Source organism: Micropterus salmoides, unplaced genomic scaffold (assembly GCF_014851395.1).
Source record: "Micropterus salmoides isolate LMB-PRFRI ecotype aquatic unplaced genomic scaffold, ASM1485139v1 Ms_hic_scaffold_2, whole genome shotgun sequence".
Classification (NCBI taxonomy): domain Eukaryota; kingdom Metazoa; phylum Chordata; class Actinopteri; order Centrarchiformes; family Centrarchidae; genus Micropterus; species Micropterus salmoides.
In genome coordinates this window covers 51,568,107-51,587,670 of record NW_024041150.1, presented here as the reverse complement: position 1 = coordinate 51,587,670, position 19,564 = coordinate 51,568,107, and the positions used below count along the sequence as shown (strand labels likewise).

The window sequence follows — 19,564 nt, the reverse complement described above, 5'->3', positions numbered from 1 at the left end:
TCATTCCTAGTGCCTATTCTTAAAATATTATTACAACAATCAATATCAATCTTAAAATAAAATATGTCACTTTTTCATAAATTAATAGCTGAACCAGTCAGCGTCTTAAAGAAATATTTAAATCTAACCAAAATAATTTGTTGAAGTTGGTTTAGCGCCATCAGACTGCTGTGATGATTTTACTGAAGTCAGCTGTTCTGATGAGGTTTGAATGATCTTTATTGTTATTACACAGCTTTAATATTTTTGCTCACATGCTGTTTATTCCATAATAAACTGTTGTTTAATGAAATAACAACAACCTTACTGGGCTGCTGATCTTCCATTATAGAGGACTGGTTGTTTCTATTAAAGGTAACAGGACACAAACCCTCTGCACACAGTTTGCTCCTCCAGTGACTTTAAAGTGAAAACTATCATCTGTTGAACCAACTGAAGCTCCTCTGCTGCTCCTGGGCTGCTTCCTGTCACTGTCAGTCTGTTCGGCCCTCAGGACAAACTGGAGAGCTCCTCACAAAAAATTCACATTAACACAACAGCGCATTTACTACACTGCTGTACTCAAGTACAACACTCAGGTACTTGTACTTTACTTTCTACTTCTGCTCCACTTCTCAGAGGGAAATATTGTACTTTTACTTCACTACATTTATCGACAGCTTTAGTTACTAATTTATTCAATGTTTTATTTATTGGAAGTTTTCTGGTTCAGGATATAAACCCTCCACACCAGACGTTCCACTGCACAGTACCAGCCCGACTCGCCTTTTTAGGTTTTCCATTAGGGAAAAGTTGTACCTGCTACTCGGCACTTTTTTTTGTATCACTTCCGTTGAGGTTCCAAGCGAGTTGAGGCGATACTAACATATATGGAACGCCAAAAACATCACAACATGCCACTTTCCTAGCCCGTTTTATTAAAAAACAGCATAAAAAGCGCCGTTTGAACGCTCAGTTATTTTTATGGTGTTTTGCCATTAGGCCACATAAAAAGCGGCGTCCTGAACGGTTCGTGTGCTGTTGGCTGACCCCAGTATTTAAACTGCCTTCTAATGATCACATTGGATCTTCTGGAAGACTTCATGGACTCCTCTGAACCAGACGTTCTCCCCGTTTCTTATTCTCTTACATTTACTTCTGGCATCTGAGCTCCTTTACTGATTTTCTATTCACTCTTTCCTTCTAAACACATTTTCATCTCTTGTCCCTCCTTCATTTCACCTGCTTACACCTGCAACTTCTTCTGGAGTCCCTGGATCACCAATATGCAGTTAATCCAGCTACTGTCCCTCGCTGTGATGCCTGTCCTTCCTCCTCTAACTCATCTGTGGGACAAAATAGTCCCTCAAACACAGTCAAATCAGCTGACATTAGCTAGCGAGTAGTGATGAGTGGATGAAGCATTATGAAGCTTTAAGCTAAGCAAACACAGCTGCATCTTGTGACGTGTAAACTTATAGCACACTTTTAGACTGGGACTGAAATGCCACCATAACTCGCTGATACTAATAATTTTAGTCAAAAAGGTTTTGTATTTATGAGATTCAGACATGTGATGTGATTGGACAGGGATATTCATTAAATTAGACAATTATTGCTTTTGTAACATTAGTACAGGAGCATCTAAAATCTGATTTTTTTTTTGAATATGGTGGAAAAGTTAATTGTGAGCACCAGAACCAGAGTGAGAGATTAAGACTCTTGCAGGTGTTTTGAGTCAATTAGCTGATAAGAGAGCTCTTCTCAGGTCGACATTTCTGTATAATAATTTATTCTGAAATTCTAATAAATTTTGGGTTACTATAGTTTTGATTCTATGAGCTGTAAACCCGACACATCCAGATTAAACCGAAAAAAGGCTTGAAATATTTATAAGCGTATATTTGAATTAAATTATGGAAGAAAATGAACTTTTCCAATTTATTCAATTATTTTACAGCAGATGCATCTATAGGCTACTTGGTATATTTGTCATCAGGAGGAAATGTAATCATACTTTCTAATCTTTATCGCCATATTCTCAATTATTCTCTCTTCTTATCCCACTAATGTGCAGAGATCAGCTGGAAAATGATCATTTGAGACAAGCTCAGACACAATTTACTGAAACTGTGCAGCTTCACAGGAAGGAAACAAGCCTCAGAATCACCGAACATCTCTAATAGCGAGATAATTTCACCTAATAACATCTAACTAGCCAGCAATACAGTCACTGAACTCAAGTGTTACAGCTGCGGACTCAAAAACCTGAAACACTTGGTTCACTATCTGACGCTGCTTCTCTCTGTGAGGTTTACCTCTCCATGTAAACAACGTTATGTCCATAACATCAGCTGGTTAGTCAGCAAGCAAGCTCGCTCGCTGAGGGGGCGCCAGTTAAACAACACAGACAAGACAACAGCCTCCTATCACGACGACAAAGAAGGAGAGTTCCATTTTTCTTCTTCTTTAGTGTTTATTAGCGGTTGGCAAACCGGCTGAAAGATGCATTAAAGACGGAGAGAAAAGAAACAAAGTTGAGCTTATTTTAAAAACCTAAAAGTTAAGCCCAAATAGCCGTTCAACATGACTGGCGGCCGCAGGCTCCCAGTGAGAAACTGGTCACTTCATATTTTTGTGAAGTGGCAGGAGATATTTTGGGTTTCTAAGTTGGCGCCAATGTAGAGGCAGGTTTGATTATAAGCTAATTATTAATGTTTTTTAGAAATATTAACGTATTAACTATAAATATTGACTTTAATATAAATAAATCATAAATAAAATGGGCACCATCCTGGAATCAGGGACCAAAAATCAAATGTGAAGACATTTCTGTCCACATTAAGAGTTCACTGATCCTCACAACCAACCACATAATACACAATTATTTTGTATTTTGGTGTGAGATCAAAAGAAGAGCGAGGTGTGGGTGGTTATGTCCCAGTCTGATACAAAACGTGGAGCACAGCTGGATTTTTTTTGTGTATATGTGTGAATCCTCGTAGAGCGTGGGAGGAAGAAAGGCACGGCAGTGACATGGAACCGATACAAAACACGAAACGTGGAGCGAGGAAGAACCAACCGCAAGAATCAGGACGCAGTGGTCCATTAACAACACGGTAATCCTCCACAGAATATTGTCCACAATGAAATTTGTACGTTTACAATGAAACAGATGTAAAAACTAGTCTCGATAGCGATAATAAAGCGTCAGTCCATGTAGGAAATCCAGCAGAGCTGCTCTCGTCTCAGATTCTGACAAGGATCGGGGTAACGTACTGGCAACGCGGTCAATGCACAGCTGATCCTTCGGCGGCAGCGAGAGGAAACAGCGGCGTTGACTCTGAAGAGAGGCTTTTCTTCTCTCTGTAAAAGAACAGTGCGTCTGAGTCTTCTGTCGGTATGAAGACGTTATGTTGGGAGTAACAAACTTCCTTCAGGATCCAAGCGGCTGGTGAGTTTAATGAATCCCTAAGGGCAGGACTAAAGTTATAAAATCTAAATAAAATTGGTGGAGGCGCATTATTATCAGAGCGGTTTTTAACTGATCGGTGGTGGAAATTGTATATTTCCTTAAGAAGAAACAAATAAAGAAGTTACAACAAACAGTTGTCTTTGTGATATTTATTAAAGAGTGTCATACACCAGAGGGCGATTACAGAGTCTGACCCAGAGAAACAGATAAGACATTTAATGCTACAGACGTATATGTAGAATACATGCACTACAACGTTAGACACAGTTTACTCATGGACCTGTGATTGTAAAGCCACAGTCCCACACAGCAGGCTATTCATTATTTTCTTTCTGTGGAAAATGTGTCTGACTTTTAGACTTCTATTCTAAAATCTTGCTCATTTCATATTTAATAAAATGTGGTCAAAACACATTAAGACTATAAGCAGAAAATATTAACAAACTCACTTTATTTGTTCCAGCTGCACCCCTGTCATCTCACTCAGAAACATTCACATCAGCTCCAGCACGATAACTACGATCCAATCAGTGCGACTAATCACAACATGACAGATGACTGTTCATTTAGGTTACAGCTTAATACAGATTAGTTTGATTTAAACGGTGATTACTGAAGTTGTAGCCCACAGTAAATGTTTTAGCCTGACAACCTGACAGTGCCTTAATGTCCACAGAGTCAAATGAAGGACAGCATCACCCATATATTTAATTCTGAGGGTGACTCGCAATGTCCACAGATCGCTGCCTCTGTCCAAAAGCAGTCATGTGGAAGACCATGTTTGGGTAACGAACTAATACAACCATGATTTAGATCGTTTTGTTTCCTTCTGCCAATGATCTGCAGCTTTGAGATCGACACAGTATGAACAAGGAAATGAAATGGCGTGTCAAAAAAGCCGATTCAGGCTCCACAGGAGGGGAAGAGTTAAGTTGATTTCTACTCCTGCGTAGGGTCTACGCACGTAGCCAGGAATTTATACTTATTCTTAGCGCTCCGTTAATTTAGCGGCAGGTGTAGCCTTTTCAAATGTTACCGACCGAATGGATCACATTCTGATAGAGGAACGAGTCATTTTGCTCGGGGTCGATCCACCGTGTTTCAGCACGCTGTTTTGGCCGCTAGTAAAAGTTACTTCAAAGCACGGGACACTTCCTGTTGGCTCTGAGGCATTGCAAGACTACCCAGCCGACCAATCACAGAGCTTACTGTCCGCGTCGACTTGACGTGTTGTTACATTTTTGAGGACATGCATGTCAGGCGACGGCGTAGCCCCCTATGCCGTCGATTCGACGCAGAAGTACACTTACAGTTGAAGTAAACCTCCTCCGAGGAGATGACAACTGAGCCCGATCCATTGCAGGGCTCTACGCTAACCTTTTTTGGAACACAGCAGAAAATGTTCAAGTAACTATTGATTATATACATATTGACTCTACGTGTGTTGTCTTCTCCTTGTGAAACCATTGGAGGAGTACGGAAGTGAAGACCCTGTTATCTGGTCACTCGGCATCGGCCTTAATAATTTGTAAAGGATTTCTAAAATATTGAAACAGATATTTTGAAAATTTGATACATTGAAAAAAGCATTTAAAACACTCACAATAAACGTTACTGTAATTGGTGCTTATGTAGTTTTTGAACCAGGGACGGATTCACGATCCACCAGCAGCACCCACACAACCCACTACACACCTGATATAAACAAGACTACTGAATAGTATTACTATAACTTTAGTAAAACCAGGGGAACGTGTTGCTCTCAGGAGGAGGCAAGAAGGAGCACATACTGGCACACCTGATCTTTCTGATAGGTTACTTGCACATTGTGCTCGTAAATCATTTTTCCGGTATGTTTGGCTCTGTTCTGGGATCTCCCTTCCACGCGCCTAAATGGAAAGCGCCCAAAAACAAAAACACTGCACATGGGTGGAGCAAGTCCGCCGACCTGACAGTAGTTTAGAAGTAGTCCCTGGTGTCCTCAGCTGTGCGCGTATGCGTCCGCTTTGAGTACATTCGAGGCTTTAGCGTAAGCTTGCAAGCTTACTACATTAAAGATAATTAATGTGACTTAATTTTTACAAATAAATGACACTTGGCAACCAAGTCAGGCCCCTGAACCAATCCTGCAATCAACTATTTGACAGGAAGTTGTGGGGATGTTTCCCCAGAGCTTTTCTCAGCTCAGGGAGAGATTGTGGCAGAAGAAAGAACAAAAGGAACCCACAGAGGAGACTGGAACTGCTCTTCACAGCGATCTCTGACGGACAGTGATACCTCCGATGCTGCCAGAGGGAAGTAATCGCCAGGCGTCACAGGCCTGCACCCGGGGAGGAAAACAGCCAGCTGTGCCAGGAAAACTTGACTTGCCAGGGCTTGAATATAGTTTGTGCTGGCGAGCGATGAATGGATCCTGGACCAGTTGTCAGGATGATTATCCACTGTGGAGTGGGCTGCTGGGCTGGGCCTCGAGGATCAGCGTCTGAAACTGGACAGGTGTCCAGTGCTTATGAGCTGCTTGCAGAAGAAGCAGCAAGCGCAAGCAGACTATAGCAGCTTATATAAGATACCTTATATTCAAATTAACAACTAATGCTAAGAGAGGAATTAGCTGATGGGCTTGGATTGAGAGCAGAGCTTGACTTCATTGCCTGCCTGAGCTAACACTATGCTTGCTAATAAAACAACACAGCTATCAGGGCAAGAGGAAACAGCTTGTTTGGATCTGAAAAATGTTTAAACCGAAGCACTGTGAATGCGTTGGTGGCGTTTAAGGTTACCAGACTGAGTAAAGGTTTTCTCACATTGGTCACAGCTGTATGGTTTATCCCGGGTGTGAACACGTTGGTGGACAATTAATATACTTGATCTAGAGAAAACTTTCCCACATTGGTCACACCAGTACGGTTTATTCCCAGTGTGAACACGTCGGTGGATATTTAGATCACCTGATGCAGCAAAAGCTTTCCCACATTTGTCACAGCCGTATGGTTTTTCTCCAGTGTGAACACGTTGGTGGATTTTTAGTCTCTCTGATGTAAAGAAAGACTTCTCACACTGGTCACAGCCATACGGTTTTTCTCCAGTGTGAACACGTTGGTGGACTTTAAGTTGACCTGATGTAGTGAAAGCTTTCCCACATTGGTCACACTTGTAAGGTTTCTCTCCAGTGTGAACACGATAGTGCTGTTTTAATTCATCTGATGTAGCAAACATTTTCCCACATTGGTCACATCTGTATGGTTTCTCTCCAGTGTGAACACGTCGGTGGACATACAGACTACTAAAACTAGTGAAACATTTCCCACATTGGTCACACCAGTACGGTCTCTCTCCAGTGTGAGCACGGCGGTGCTTTTGTAGGGCACCTGATGAAATGTAAGTTTTCCCACACTGGTCACAGGTGTACGGTTTCTCTCCAGTGTGAACACGTTGGTGGATTGTTAGGTGACTTGACTGAGTGAAAGCTTTCCCACATTGGTCACAGCTGTACGGTTTCTCTCCAGTGTGAACACGTTGGTGGATTCTTAGGTCACCTGATGTAGTGAACGTTTTCTCACACTGGTCACAGCTGTACGGTTTCTCTCCAGTGTGAACTCTCTGATGAATCTTTAAATACCAGCATGCTGTGAAGGATTTGTCACAGAGCTGACAGTGGTGACGTTTGAGTCCATCTCCTCCTCTCCGTTTCTACATTGACAGACATACAGAGAGAAAGACAGACAGTTAGCTCGCTCCACAGTGACATCCCACTATTCAGAACCATAGATGACATTTAGAGCATGTCTGTGGAACACACCCCACAATGTTCAAGTCTGACTAATGCATTACCACCCGTGAAAAACCAAACTGCAATGCAGACTTGCAGTGCATTTCTGAAGGGTCAAAGAGAGGCTCACTCTAACTCAACGCAGATAGCACACAAGTCTTGCTGATGTCGGACTGAGATTGGAGACAGAAGTGGACTGTTGCATCTGTATTCTAAATACACATTACAATGTTAGTGCACAGTAGTGGTTAGAGTACTTACTTTTAAAAATATTGTACTTAATGGTAGCCAGTTAGTCTGAAACAGACACTATATTTATACAAAGAAAGGAATAACTTCATTACAATAACTCATTTGACAGACATTTTTAGCAAAAGCTAATAGAAGATATCGCATCAATGGGGTAAATACCTAGGGAAAAAAGTTCAGTCAATACAACATAGTTCTAAGGGGATAGAAGAAGAAATGTTAGAGGTTAGGAGTTAGCTGTGTTATAAGAGGAAGTGTTCTTGGAAGAGATGAGTTTTGAAGAGCTTCTTGAAGTTAGAGAGGCACCACCTGCTCTGATGGCGTGTGGTAGCTTGTTCCACCATCGTGGTGTCACAGATGAGAGTAGCCGGGACTGGGATTGCTTTGTGTGAAGGGATGGCAGAGCCAGGCGGCGTTCATTGGAGTAGCCTAGAGGCTGGGAAGGAACGTAAACTAGGTAGATGGGTGCAGACCCAGTAGTCACTCTGTATGCAAGCATTGGTGACTTGAATTTGATTCGGGAGGCCATAGGTAGCCAGTGGAGATCACTGAGTAATATCAAAAACCAGATGTGCTGCTGCGTTCTGAACCATTAGTAAGGGTTTCACCGCACAAGCTGGAAGACCTGCTAGGAGGGCATTGCAATAGTCGAGCCGAGAGATAATCATGGCCTGTACCAGAAGCTGGGTGGCGTACTGAGTGAGGTAGGGCCTGATTTTCCTGATGTTGTATAGAGCAAAGCAGCACAGCCGGGAGACAGCAGCAACAAGGTCTGAAAAGGACAGCTGGTCATCAATCATGACACCCAAGTTTCTCACCACTCTGGTTCGAGTGATGGTAGAGGAGTCAATTTGTAGTTGGATGTTATGGTGGATAGATTGCTTGGCTGGAATGACCAAGCGTTCAGTCTTAGAGAGGTTTAGTTGAAGGTGGCAAGCCTTCATCCATGCGTAAATGTCCAAGAGACAGTCTGAGATCTGCGCCAAGATGTCATCTGCGTAGCAGTGGTAAGAATAGCCATACGAGCGAATGATCGGCCCCAGTGAGGTGCTGTAAACTGAGAAGAGAAGGGGCCCTAGCACTGAGCCTTGGGGCACCCCTGTGGAGAGGAAGTGGGAGTAAGATAATTGTCTTTGCCACAAAACATTATAGGAATTCCCTGAGAGGTAGGATTCGAACCACATGAGTGCTTTGCCGGACATGCCCATTGCTGAGAGCGCGGATAGCAGGATTCTGTGGTTGACTGTGTCAAAGGCAGCTGAACCAAGAACCAAGCATTGGGCTGCAGCTTTAGCTGACCTGAGGGCTTCTGTTACAGACAGAAGAACCGTTTCAGTAGAGTGGCCACTCTTAAAACCAAACTGATATGGATCTGGGAGGTCATTCCGTGAGACAAATTCTGAGACCTGTTTGAAGACTGCCCTTATTGACTTCAATAGTTTTGGATAGAAATGGTAGAAGTGAAACTGGCAGACAATTCTCATCTTGAGTTGGGTCGAGGGAGGGCTTTTTGCGCAAGGGTGTAACCTTAGCCCTTTTGAAAGTGGTCGGGAATGTTCCCGAAGCCAGAGTATTTATCACATGAATGATTGCCAGGACCACGGTAGGAGATTCGTAGGAATCTGTTCCAGTGGGCATGTAGTAGGACGGCTATGGGTCAGGGGTCCTGATACTTCGCTCTCTGTGAGAGGAGTTAACAATGAGTGTGAAATGCCATTGACCTGGGAGGAGAGAGGAACAGATGTAGTAGGACTGCTACATGTTAGCCTTGGTGTTGAGCCTTTTGCACCAGAAGCAACTGACAGCCCTTAAGGTCGCCATTGTCTTTGGTTTTTTGCCCTTTTCTTTCAGCGGCTTTGAGATCAGTACGGAGCGCGCGGATGGTATCAGTTAGTCTCAGGTGGGACTGTTTCTGGCGAGCAGGTTTGGTGGATAGAGGACACAGGCATGGCACTACCCAGACATGAGCTCAGTGTAGAGCAAAGAGATTGTGTTGCATTATTGACCTTAAGTGAGGAAAATGTGTTGAGGGGAGGTAGAGCGGAAGCTACCACTGAGGCAAAGTGAGTGGGAGACAGGTTGCAAAGGTTGCGTCGTTGTGAGACATAAGATGCTGGAACAATAGACTGTTCCTGTAGGCATACCATGAACTGGATGAAACAGTGGTCAGACATGTGACCTTGCCAGCTTTGCGGGTCGGGGGGCTGAGAGCCTGTATTAGATCAAGGACTGAATCGGAGACAGGAAGTCTGCAGATTTTCATTTGTCTAAGTGAATGTTCACGTCACTGAGGACAAGTAACGTCATGCTCTGGGATTGAAGACAGCAGTGTCTCTAGCTCGTCCACAAAGTTACGCACTTGTCCTGGTGGACGGTATGACAATCATAGAGACCTTTACCGGAGCGGATTCCGAGACAGCATGATATTTGAAGGAGGCATATTGATTTGGGTGCAGCAGCTGTGTGAATTTCCTTTTGTTGGAAATTAAGAGCCTGGTCCCAGGTGTGGGTGAAAGAGTAATTGGTGGACAGCGCAGCGGGGATAGCAGAGTTTTCTGGTTTGATCCAGGTCTCAGTGAGTGCCAGTAGCCTAAGAGATAATGTATTAACATAAACAGTGATAAAGTCAGCTTTGTTGACTGCAGACTGGGTGGGTGGTGTCTGTTTTAAAGGCCAAAATTACAAGAGGGGACCAACAATAATAATTTTGTAGTAGACAGGGTTTCATAAAGTTTATACTGTGTCCCCTAAACCTATATATTTTTTTTAAGGGACTGTGGGGCAGATTACCCGCCACCCAGGGGCGGCTTGTTCATTAGGGCGACGCACCGCCAAGCCGGGAAAAGCAGAGGATATTTTTCTCACACTTTCTACCACACTGAGCTGTGACAGCTGAGTCCCGCCTCTTTTGGGGCAAATTCAGTCTGGTTGAAAATCGCCCAGATCGCTCTCATAGACTTTCATGTAAAGACAGTTTTTTTCAAGCTGCGGCCGCTGCAATGCAATTTCTGCGGGTTCCAGGAGGGCTCGCACTTACGTGTTTACATCTTGCGCCCTGTTTCTGCTACCTGAAAACGACTCGGCAGTCCTCCAGCTTGTTGACGTCATTACGACCAGCAGCTGTAGAAAATGTACATTCAGGCTGAAAATTCAACCGTGGTGTTGTGTCGGGAGATGCAGTGACTTTAAGGTAAGTCTATAAGGAGAGGAAAAGTTGCTAGCCACTAGGCTAATTTATGCTCTGTAAAATGCCAGAGGCTAAGTTAATAACTGACTGTAAAAAAAATATTGATAGTTATTAAAGCTGCACTTGTAGTGCGTGGGGGCATTAGGTGGCCGCGTTGCATATTCTGGAGCTCTGCTGGTGCGGTGAATTCGCTATAGCACGAAGGTGTTATATGTCACTTCCTGTATCCCCTTTGTGGCGCTAAATAGCACTTGGCGCTATGACTAGAAATAAATATTGGCGCGTAGATGTGTTCAGGGTGGGACTCTCATCCTACATATAAAGTTTTGTTCAGATGTGAGCATGTACACTGAAGTTACAACAACTTCCTGTGTCATGGCGAAGAGTTGACGCCACGCCATGGACACGCCCATCAACGAAAACTCAGATAGCACAACTTTTCATCTTCAATGCCTTTAGAAGGCACAGCAGAAAGTCGAAGTCGATCCGAATAAATCCCTAGGAGGAGTTCGTTGAAGTACGGAGTGTGTAAATAGTCCAAAAATTGCCGTAAAATTCAAAATGGCCGACTTCCTGTTGAGTTTAGGATATGGTTTCTTGAGGCTTTTTTGTGCGTCTTGATATGATACATGTCCCATGTGGACGAGGGGCAAATTTTTTCCAATTTTCTAGGTGGCGCTAGCGAGTCATTTTGCAACACCCATGCGCGAAACCCATAAAATATGAAATTTTTCACCACTTCTGACATGTGTGCAAAATTTGCTGAGTTTGAGTATGTTTAGGCCTCCAAAATTGAGCTTACTTTGCAGAAAGAAGAAAAAATATATATAATTACAGTTTCAATAGGGACCTCTAAATATTCAATAAATGTTTGATTTTATTCACTTGAATCAAACATGAATTAGGACTTAATTTTTTAATAAGATGTATTTTGTTGAAGAAAAAGGACTGAAAAAAGCTTTTACTTAATTTTACTTAAATAGATATTTGTTGACAAAGATTTTATCATAAATGTTTTGTATGTTCTACCTCAGATTTGTAAAGTGATCCACTGTTTGGCTTCAAGTGTTGAATATAAAGAAGATTTTAAACCACAATTAACCATCAGGTTTCTTCAACTTTAACTCAGGAGCAAAAATCAGCCTTTAAACTGAAAAGAAATAACAATTTGATACTTATCGTGATATTGAAAGATATGAAACATACTGTGATAACATTTTTGGCAATATTGTCCAGCCCTAGTTGACGGTGTCGCTACGGAGCAATGACGTCATGAATGAATCGATTATTAAATTTGTTGGCAACGAATTTAAAGCCGTCTGGTGATGGAGACGGTCAGGGGACGCACAGCACAGGAGATGGGGGAGGCAGCGCATAGAGAAAAAAGCCCCATACTACAGATGAACCGCGTACAGCCTCGGTGTCTGACATGTTGAGATAAGATCCCACAAGAGAATAAACCAAATGCAAGATAGAGGACTAAGCTAAACCGCTCAACAGTTAGATGGTTCTCTCTCAGAAGTCCCATCCCCAGGAGCAATAACCCTCTCGGATATTGACGGACCATACAAGGCCACTTTCCCGACCTGGCACAGGTGTTAATTGCAACATTTCTACACGACACGAGATAAAGCTGTTTTCTCCCACACAGGAAATTAATTTGCTTCTCGCTCGGCGCCTCAAAAGTTAAGTTAATTTGAATTTAAGTTGCGCAATGTTGTTCTGGTGTTTATCGGTGCTGCTCATTCGTCCTCTGCGTTTCAGCAAGGGCGGGGCTCCCCAGTCCTCCACAGACAGATCAACGACGGAGCAACTAGGGGTTGAGTGTGTTGCTCAGGGACACACTGGAGTCTCAGTAGAGAATTGAACCCCGGTTTCTCACACCAAAGGCATGTGTCTTATCCACTGTTCCCCATCACCACCCAACGACGGAGGAGAGCTGTAGCCTCCGTCAGACCCACTTCTTACCGTGTGTTCAGCAGCATATGGAGGCTGTCCTGTTTGACAGGTACCAATTCACAATACATGTACCACAGAAATTCATTCATTGTGTCACGATTAGTGGTGTGGAGGCAGGTTGGAGGACCCAAACGCAGGACACAGAGCGGAGCAGGTATAGTTCAACGGAGGTTTAATGATGGAAAACAAACTAAAGGCGAGCACACTTACTGACTGAGTGGCTGGTTAACAGAAATCCAAAATCCAAAAGTACAGGGAGACAAGACAAGCAAGGCTGGTTACAGGCAGGCAGAGAGTACACGCACGACAGACTGGGGGGTAACATGAACAATGACCAGACAAACTAGACAGAAACACCAGGTATATATACAGACACACAGGGACTAACGAGCAGGGCGGGAGCAACACAGGTGACAGACATGAGGCTAACGAGGCAGAGAGACAGAAGGGAAAACAGAGACTAGCAGGCAGGCAGATTACTGAGGGGGGAAAAGACAAGTTACTCAACACTAAACATCAGAGTAATATGAACAAGCGGACAGATCACAAATGAACTAACACCAGCAAGCAACACAGACAGAAGCTAAGGTAAAACAGAACTCAGACATGGGCAAAACACAGAAGTACACCGACCAGGAGTGAACACTAAGACAAGAACTAAAACACAGGACTATGAACACAGACATGGAACAAAAACCCAGACAGGACTGAAACCCAGACACACTCAGGACAGGATCGTGACACATTGTGAATTGTATAAATAGTATTATAGTATTTTAACATCTGTTTGCAATACATTTATTATGAAGAGGTCCCCATAAATAATTCGATATACATTCAAATATTTCTATATTTTCTTGATCAAATTCCTTGATATTAATATATATTAAGTGTTTAATTTGCGCATTAAAATCCAAAAGAAACATCTCCTAATTAGCTGAAAAGGACTAGATTGCATCCCTAATTTGCTTCATTGACCTCAGCTCCATGGTCACGCCTTCATTTCTTTAACAACCAGTTGTCAGACTCCTCTGAACACTGAAATATAATTATCAGGAGTGTGTACAGTATGTTTACAGGACAGGGGCCTCACATGCACAATATTGGGTTCACGAGAAGCAGAAGACATTTTAACACTATTTTGATGAAATATTCAATGCTGATATAAAATGGGGGAAAATTTGGGCATGAAACACTTTCCTGCATTCTGGAGACATTTTCAGAAAATTCAGATGACATTTCAAACAGAATATAATACTTAGCAGCTTGTTACTTTTTTGGAAAATGCTCATTTGTTTCTTCTATATTTTTGTTACATTGCATGTTTTATTATTGTGCAAATAAACTCAAAGCAATTCCATTTATTTTTGAACATTTCTTGTTGCAAGCCATTCTGCAGAACATATTCCCCAGCGTCCCGTGTTAATGACACCTGTGAAATGAGTACAATATTTGTTGCACTAAGAACTCTTATGGTGTGAAATCAAAAAAAATAAATAAATTGTGCAGTATGAGTTGTTACAATTAGTTTCACCGTGGCTAGATAAGGTAATGTGATTATTCATCCTGTTCTGTTCTTGCATCTAAAGGCTGCTTGAAATATAGTATTATATAGTATTGGCTTGAAAGCAGCGGGGATGAGGAGTTGGGCTCCATTTTTTTTTTTCTTTTCCCGGTGCATCTGGGTGATGTAAGTTAAGTTGAACGTGTATTAGAAAGTTGGATGTTTACATTCACATAATGTTACTCTACAACAGCGGCGCATCGCCGACACAAAGACACCGTCCTTGTCTCATCCACACCTGTCTCTCCGTTGATGTTGTAAAATTCACTGACCACGCCGATCCTGCTTGTTGTGCTAACCTCAGCGCCACTGTCCTCAGCCTTCGTCCCCCAACTTGTCCGCACCTCTGGCCTTCTGAACTTCGTACACTTGCCTATTCTGAGTCGACCGGCTAAAAGCTATTGGTTGCATGTAGAAAAATTACACTGTCGAACGTTTCAAAATAAGGCACCTGACATAGCTAAAGAGGCAGCTAGCCAAACGCAAACCTCTCTTATCTTCTCCCTGCTGCCTTCTGTCTCAACGCCTCACCTGCTGACGCATTGTCTCACGCCGTTTTTGTAAAACGAGCTGCCCATGCAGCCGCAGCGCGACCCGCCCACTGGGATTTCTCTCAGTGCTCATGGCGGCCGGTCAGATGTTGTTTTGAATGATTAGCGATGGGGCGGGGGTGATACCGGTAGGTTGTGGCCTTTACTTGCACAGAGTGCTCCTATTTCCAGGCAACTATTGATTAAGTACGTCAGCATCCAGGTAGCATTTTGCTTTGGGCGGATCTGAAGCAGCTGGTTACCTGAGTAATTTTCGAAAACACCCGAAAATATTTATCACGGTTTTATTTTTCCCCCTCGAGGCTACGGCCAGGGTGCGAACTAGGGGGAGCTGAACTCCTCTTAACAAGACATGAACTCCCCAGAAAACATGATGAGATATTTTGGTGGCTCTTTAAAATATTGACAATATGCTATTTTTGCCATTAATTTCTATTTTTCTTTATCATCATGGATCACATATAAAATCAGGAGAGTTTGGCTTAATCCAGACAGAGGGAACACCCATATTTGAAAGGTCTGAATGACATCGTCACTGTGTCTTTACCTGCTCCCTGATTTACAAAATCCACAGCGTCTCTTTCTGTGTTTCTCTGCAGATGTAGTGAGCGTCGACTCTTCTTCACTCTCGTGAATAACTTCCACACACCTAAGACATGTTTTAGCCTGTGTGGCTGTGACATGATGCTACTGTCTGTGCACACATGTGAAACATGGCGCAGCGTGTTTTGAATTTGGGGTTTTCATAAGCTGTACGCAATAATCATCGAAATTATATCAAATATAGGCTTGAAATATCTCACTTTGCATGTAATCTGCTATATATTAGTTTCACCTTTTAAGTTAAATTACTGAAATAAATTAACTTTTGCACAATATGCTAATTTTTCCGAGTTTCACCTGTATTCACTGCGGGGTTTGAAGGGAGGGGAGGTTGAGCCGGGGAGGAGAAGAAGATTAGGCGAGTGCTGAACCGACTACATGTTCTTTTTCAGTCGGTCTAAAACAATGATTTAATGTGGTCATTATGTTGTTACAGTTTAGGCCACTGATTAATTAATCTGTAAAGAAATGAAGCAACTGTAAAATGAATAAACACCATAACTGCCACGCTGCTGCTGTCATCCCTCAGTTTAAAGTGCTGCCACACAGCTGAGGGCTTCATTTTGTTTTCCCTTTGATGTGAACGGATGTGTAGAAAAGCTGAGCACCAGTGGAGGAAAACTGCGCATGCACCGAGCGCGAAACTCCCAGAACAAAGAAAAGAGAAACGCTCGTGAGTTTTTCTTTCAGCTTCCTCTCTTCAAGATGAAAACAGGAATCACGGAGACACTTTGGAAATCAAACCACGTCAACACAAACCCTGGAGCGGGTTTTCAGGCTCTGATCTCTAACAACAGAATGAACGGATGATACACGGACCCTCGAGACTCTTCCTCGTGTCTTTAGTCTCGTGATGAAGTCATGAACACTGACCTGAACATCGGCGCTATCAGAGCACGAGGCTGCTGTTTGGCTCCTGTGGTCCGGGTTCTGGTTCTCCATCGTCCTGCAGGTCTCCGCTGTGACTGGTGGACCGTGTTGTCCTGGACTGAGTCTGGATTCTGGTCTCGGAGCTCTTCAGGCTGCGGGCCTTTCCGGAAGTACGTCCTCTCCGTTTGCGCGTTCACGCTGAGGGTCCGCCTCACTGAGGCCGGAGTGGTAGCGGGTTGTTATGCTGCGTTCCAGGAAACTCGGAACTGTGAAACTTGCGACCTAAACTAGAAAAACTATCCTTGAAGCCACCTGAAGTCGGATTTCCTACTTGGAGTAAAAATCTGTAACCCGACGTCACGAGTAGCAGCTGAATGACGTCACAAAACAATGGCGGCGCCCATGGAAGCGCACATAATGTTTACGTTAATGGTAAACCATAAACTAAAAGGCAACAAAAAGTATATTTGCATGTATTTAAATTAAAATAATACATACGGTCATATAGTAAAACCTGTTCTGCATGTATATTGATGTAGAAATATGTCATTAGGTAGCTGGCTACAGAAAAGAATCTCAAAACCTTCTCTGCATAAAAGTTATTGTTAAAAATGCCAAAACATTAGGGAGTGTAACCTACAACACTGACTGACTTGAGGGCTACCAGCTGATGTAGCTAGAGGGGTACACAGTTAACTAGTAAGGCTATTTATGTCAGTTGTTGCAGTTAAACTGCCATCCTTTTGATTAACACCTAAAGCACTGCTGAGGGTGCAACTGTGTGGACACTTTGTCACGGTCAGCCGCGGTTTTCGTTCACTTTCTGCGTCATGCACCACCGTGGACCTGGAACACTTTGATGTAGGGAGTTTAAACTGGGAAATATCCCAGTTCCGACCGGTCTCGAACGCAGCATTAAACCCTCCAGTGCTGCTTGTTGAAGGTGTGTAACAGCCTTTGCTGCACGATGGGGAACCTTTCTTTCAAACGTGTGACTTCGCCTGTAAACATGTTGGATTTTTAAATCCAGAAACTACACCAACATTTCTGTATCACCATTCACAGGTTAACAACACCGCTTATTTAATAAAAAATGCCCGATAAACAAAATTACTGTTTTCATTGAATCTTTTCATCTCATATGAAAATCTTCAGTCAAAACAAAAGTACATAAAGCAACAGAATAAGAGAAGATGACACGCAGGGGGATCACTAACAAGCAACAAAGGGATTAAAGAAAAATGTCAGGGGGCTACAAACTGCGCTGCAAGAGGTTTTCAACTCAGGCGAATCAACTCCACCCAGCTGATGCGACATCGGCGATTTTAATCATGTGCACCTCGCGCTGTGATTCCAGACAGTAACGTAACTGGTCGGCTACAGTTTTGCAATATGAATATCTTAAAACTGAAGCGCAGCCTTTCTCTGTTTTGGTTTCGGTTTCACATGCAGCATACTGTCCCAAACTGTGTTGGTCTAACAGTCTAAAGGGGAGAGGCTATAAACCAGCAGAGCAGAGACCAGCTAGAATTAAAAATATTATGAACTCTCATTAAATGATGACGCCAGTCTCGTAATATGGTGATTTTTTTCTGGACATGTCAGAGGACACTATGGGAGATGTTTTGAACATGAGCAGAAAACCTGCTGAAACACAGGAGCTGTTAAAGTCCAGGAGTTTATAATTTAATTAAAATGACTTAATTTATCAGTGAGGTGAAAAGGTCCCACGTGGGCCGATTAAAAGAGGCTATTTCCCCAAAGGGAGACTCAAAAGAGAAGGGAAGGCCAAGCATGTGTGCTGACTCAGCAGGGATTTTATTAAATTAGAAAAGTTGATCTAAAGGAGAAAACACAAAGCAATAGCTACAGAATGCCTGGATTCTATTCAATTTTAATATTTTGAATTGTCACACAGTGCCTGAATATTGTGTTTCGCTTTATATAGATGGAGATGAACCATAAATTGGTGCAATGCTCAAAATTTCACATCTCGCCTGGGGCTCCTACACTGTCATGGCCGGCCCTGAGTAGCACATGGATCCTGCCTAAAACAGGAGCATCGGGACTCATCCAGCAGAGGGAACGATCACCGACCGTCCGCAGCGAGAGGGAGTGGACAGAGGCTATTTTGCTAATGTTATTGATTTATTTATATACTGTTGTTTTATTGTGTTTTGTAAAGTGATCTTCAGTGTACTGAAAGGCGCCTGATAATAATAATAATAATAATAATAATAATAATAATATATAGCCTAGTCTTTTACAATCAATATAAATCTCATCATACATTTATGTCTGCTGCTAGCCCCACTTGCTAGCTATCACCTGGAAGCCTCCCTGCTAGCCTCCATCCTGTAGCCCTGACTTTTTGACTCCAAGCTACTGTTCACCCTTGTTAAGGCTGTCTTCAACTAAACCTGGTAACTTGACATCATGCATTTGTTTATACTCTTCATACTTATACAGTCCAGCCCTGTACTAGATGAACCAAAATGAGAAGCAGTATATTAATACAGTTAAATTATGGTAATTTCTCAACTTCATCTACAAGTCATTATGAGATCATGACCGCCAGAAAATCAACCTGTGTAACCAAAAAAACTGTTCACAAGTTAATAAGACCCTGTATCTCCAGAATCTACTGCTGTTAAATGACTATTTTATTGTCTCAGATTACTCTTTTTCTCAGTTCATAGAGGACAGTGGTAATGACAAATATTACCCAGCCAAACAAAAACTACGTTGTATGATTATGCTTTTATTGATGTTATCTGGTAATATTCAGCCCAATCCTGGTCCTGTTCCTGGTCCTCCTAACACTTTGCAATCCTTAGTCACTCCTTCAGATTTCAAAAGCAGACATGGCCTTGGTTTTATACATTTAAACGTTAGAAGCCTTGTCCCTAAAATGGATATGATCAAGATCTGGGCTAATACAACCAATGCTGATATCATTATTATCTCTGAAACCTGGCTTAAAAAATCTGTACCTGATGAACTTATTTCTATTGAAGTTTATAAAGTTTATAGAACTGACCGGGTTGGCAAAGGAGGTGGAGTTACCATATATGTGAAATCTAAGTTTATGTAAACCTGTCACTAACTAAAGCTAAACAGTTTGAAATTCTGACCGTGAAAGTGAATATCTCAAAAGACTCTGATATGACAGTAGTTGGGTGCAATAGACCTCCGTCTGCCTCAAAGGATGCTTTCCAATCTATATTTGAAATATTACATGAAATTAATGACTCTGAATTTATTCTTATGGGTGATATGAATTGGGACTGGCTTTCTGGGAACTCTGATTGTTTTAAAGACTTATGTAATGACCTAAACTTAGTGCAACTTATTAATG

The 19,564-nt window shown here is 42.5% G+C and overlaps 2 protein-coding genes across 2 annotated transcripts in view; one reads left to right on the top strand and one right to left on the bottom strand.

Annotated features, from left to right (window-relative positions):
* Positions 1–19,564, top strand: part of LOC119912601 (zinc finger protein 2-like) — a 746,717-nt gene that overhangs the window by 115,826 nt on the left and 611,327 nt on the right. The gene's annotated exons all lie outside the window — the stretch shown is intronic.
* On the bottom strand, positions 5,529–16,398 carry LOC119912662 (zinc finger protein 239-like). The gene is made up of 2 exons (XM_038731947.1): positions 16,210–16,398; positions 5,529–7,144 (listed from the first exon to the last, which is right to left on the bottom strand). The coding sequence occupies exons 1-2, from the start codon at positions 16,276–16,278 to the stop codon at positions 6,191–6,193; spliced, it is 1,023 nt and encodes a 340-aa protein (XP_038587875.1). The 5' UTR covers positions 16,279–16,398; the 3' UTR covers positions 5,529–6,190.

What these genes read in the sequence shown, in the direction of transcription:
- LOC119912662 (XM_038731947.1), bottom strand. Translation starts at nt 16,278, where the DNA reads ATGGAGAACCAGAACCCGGACCACAGGAGCCAAACAGCAGCCTCGTGC. An exon ending in CTGATAGCGCCGATGTTCAG is followed by an intron (nt 7,145 to 16,209) that starts GTCAGTGTTCAT and finishes CTGTCAATGTAG; the next exon opens with AAACGGAGAGGAGGAGATGG.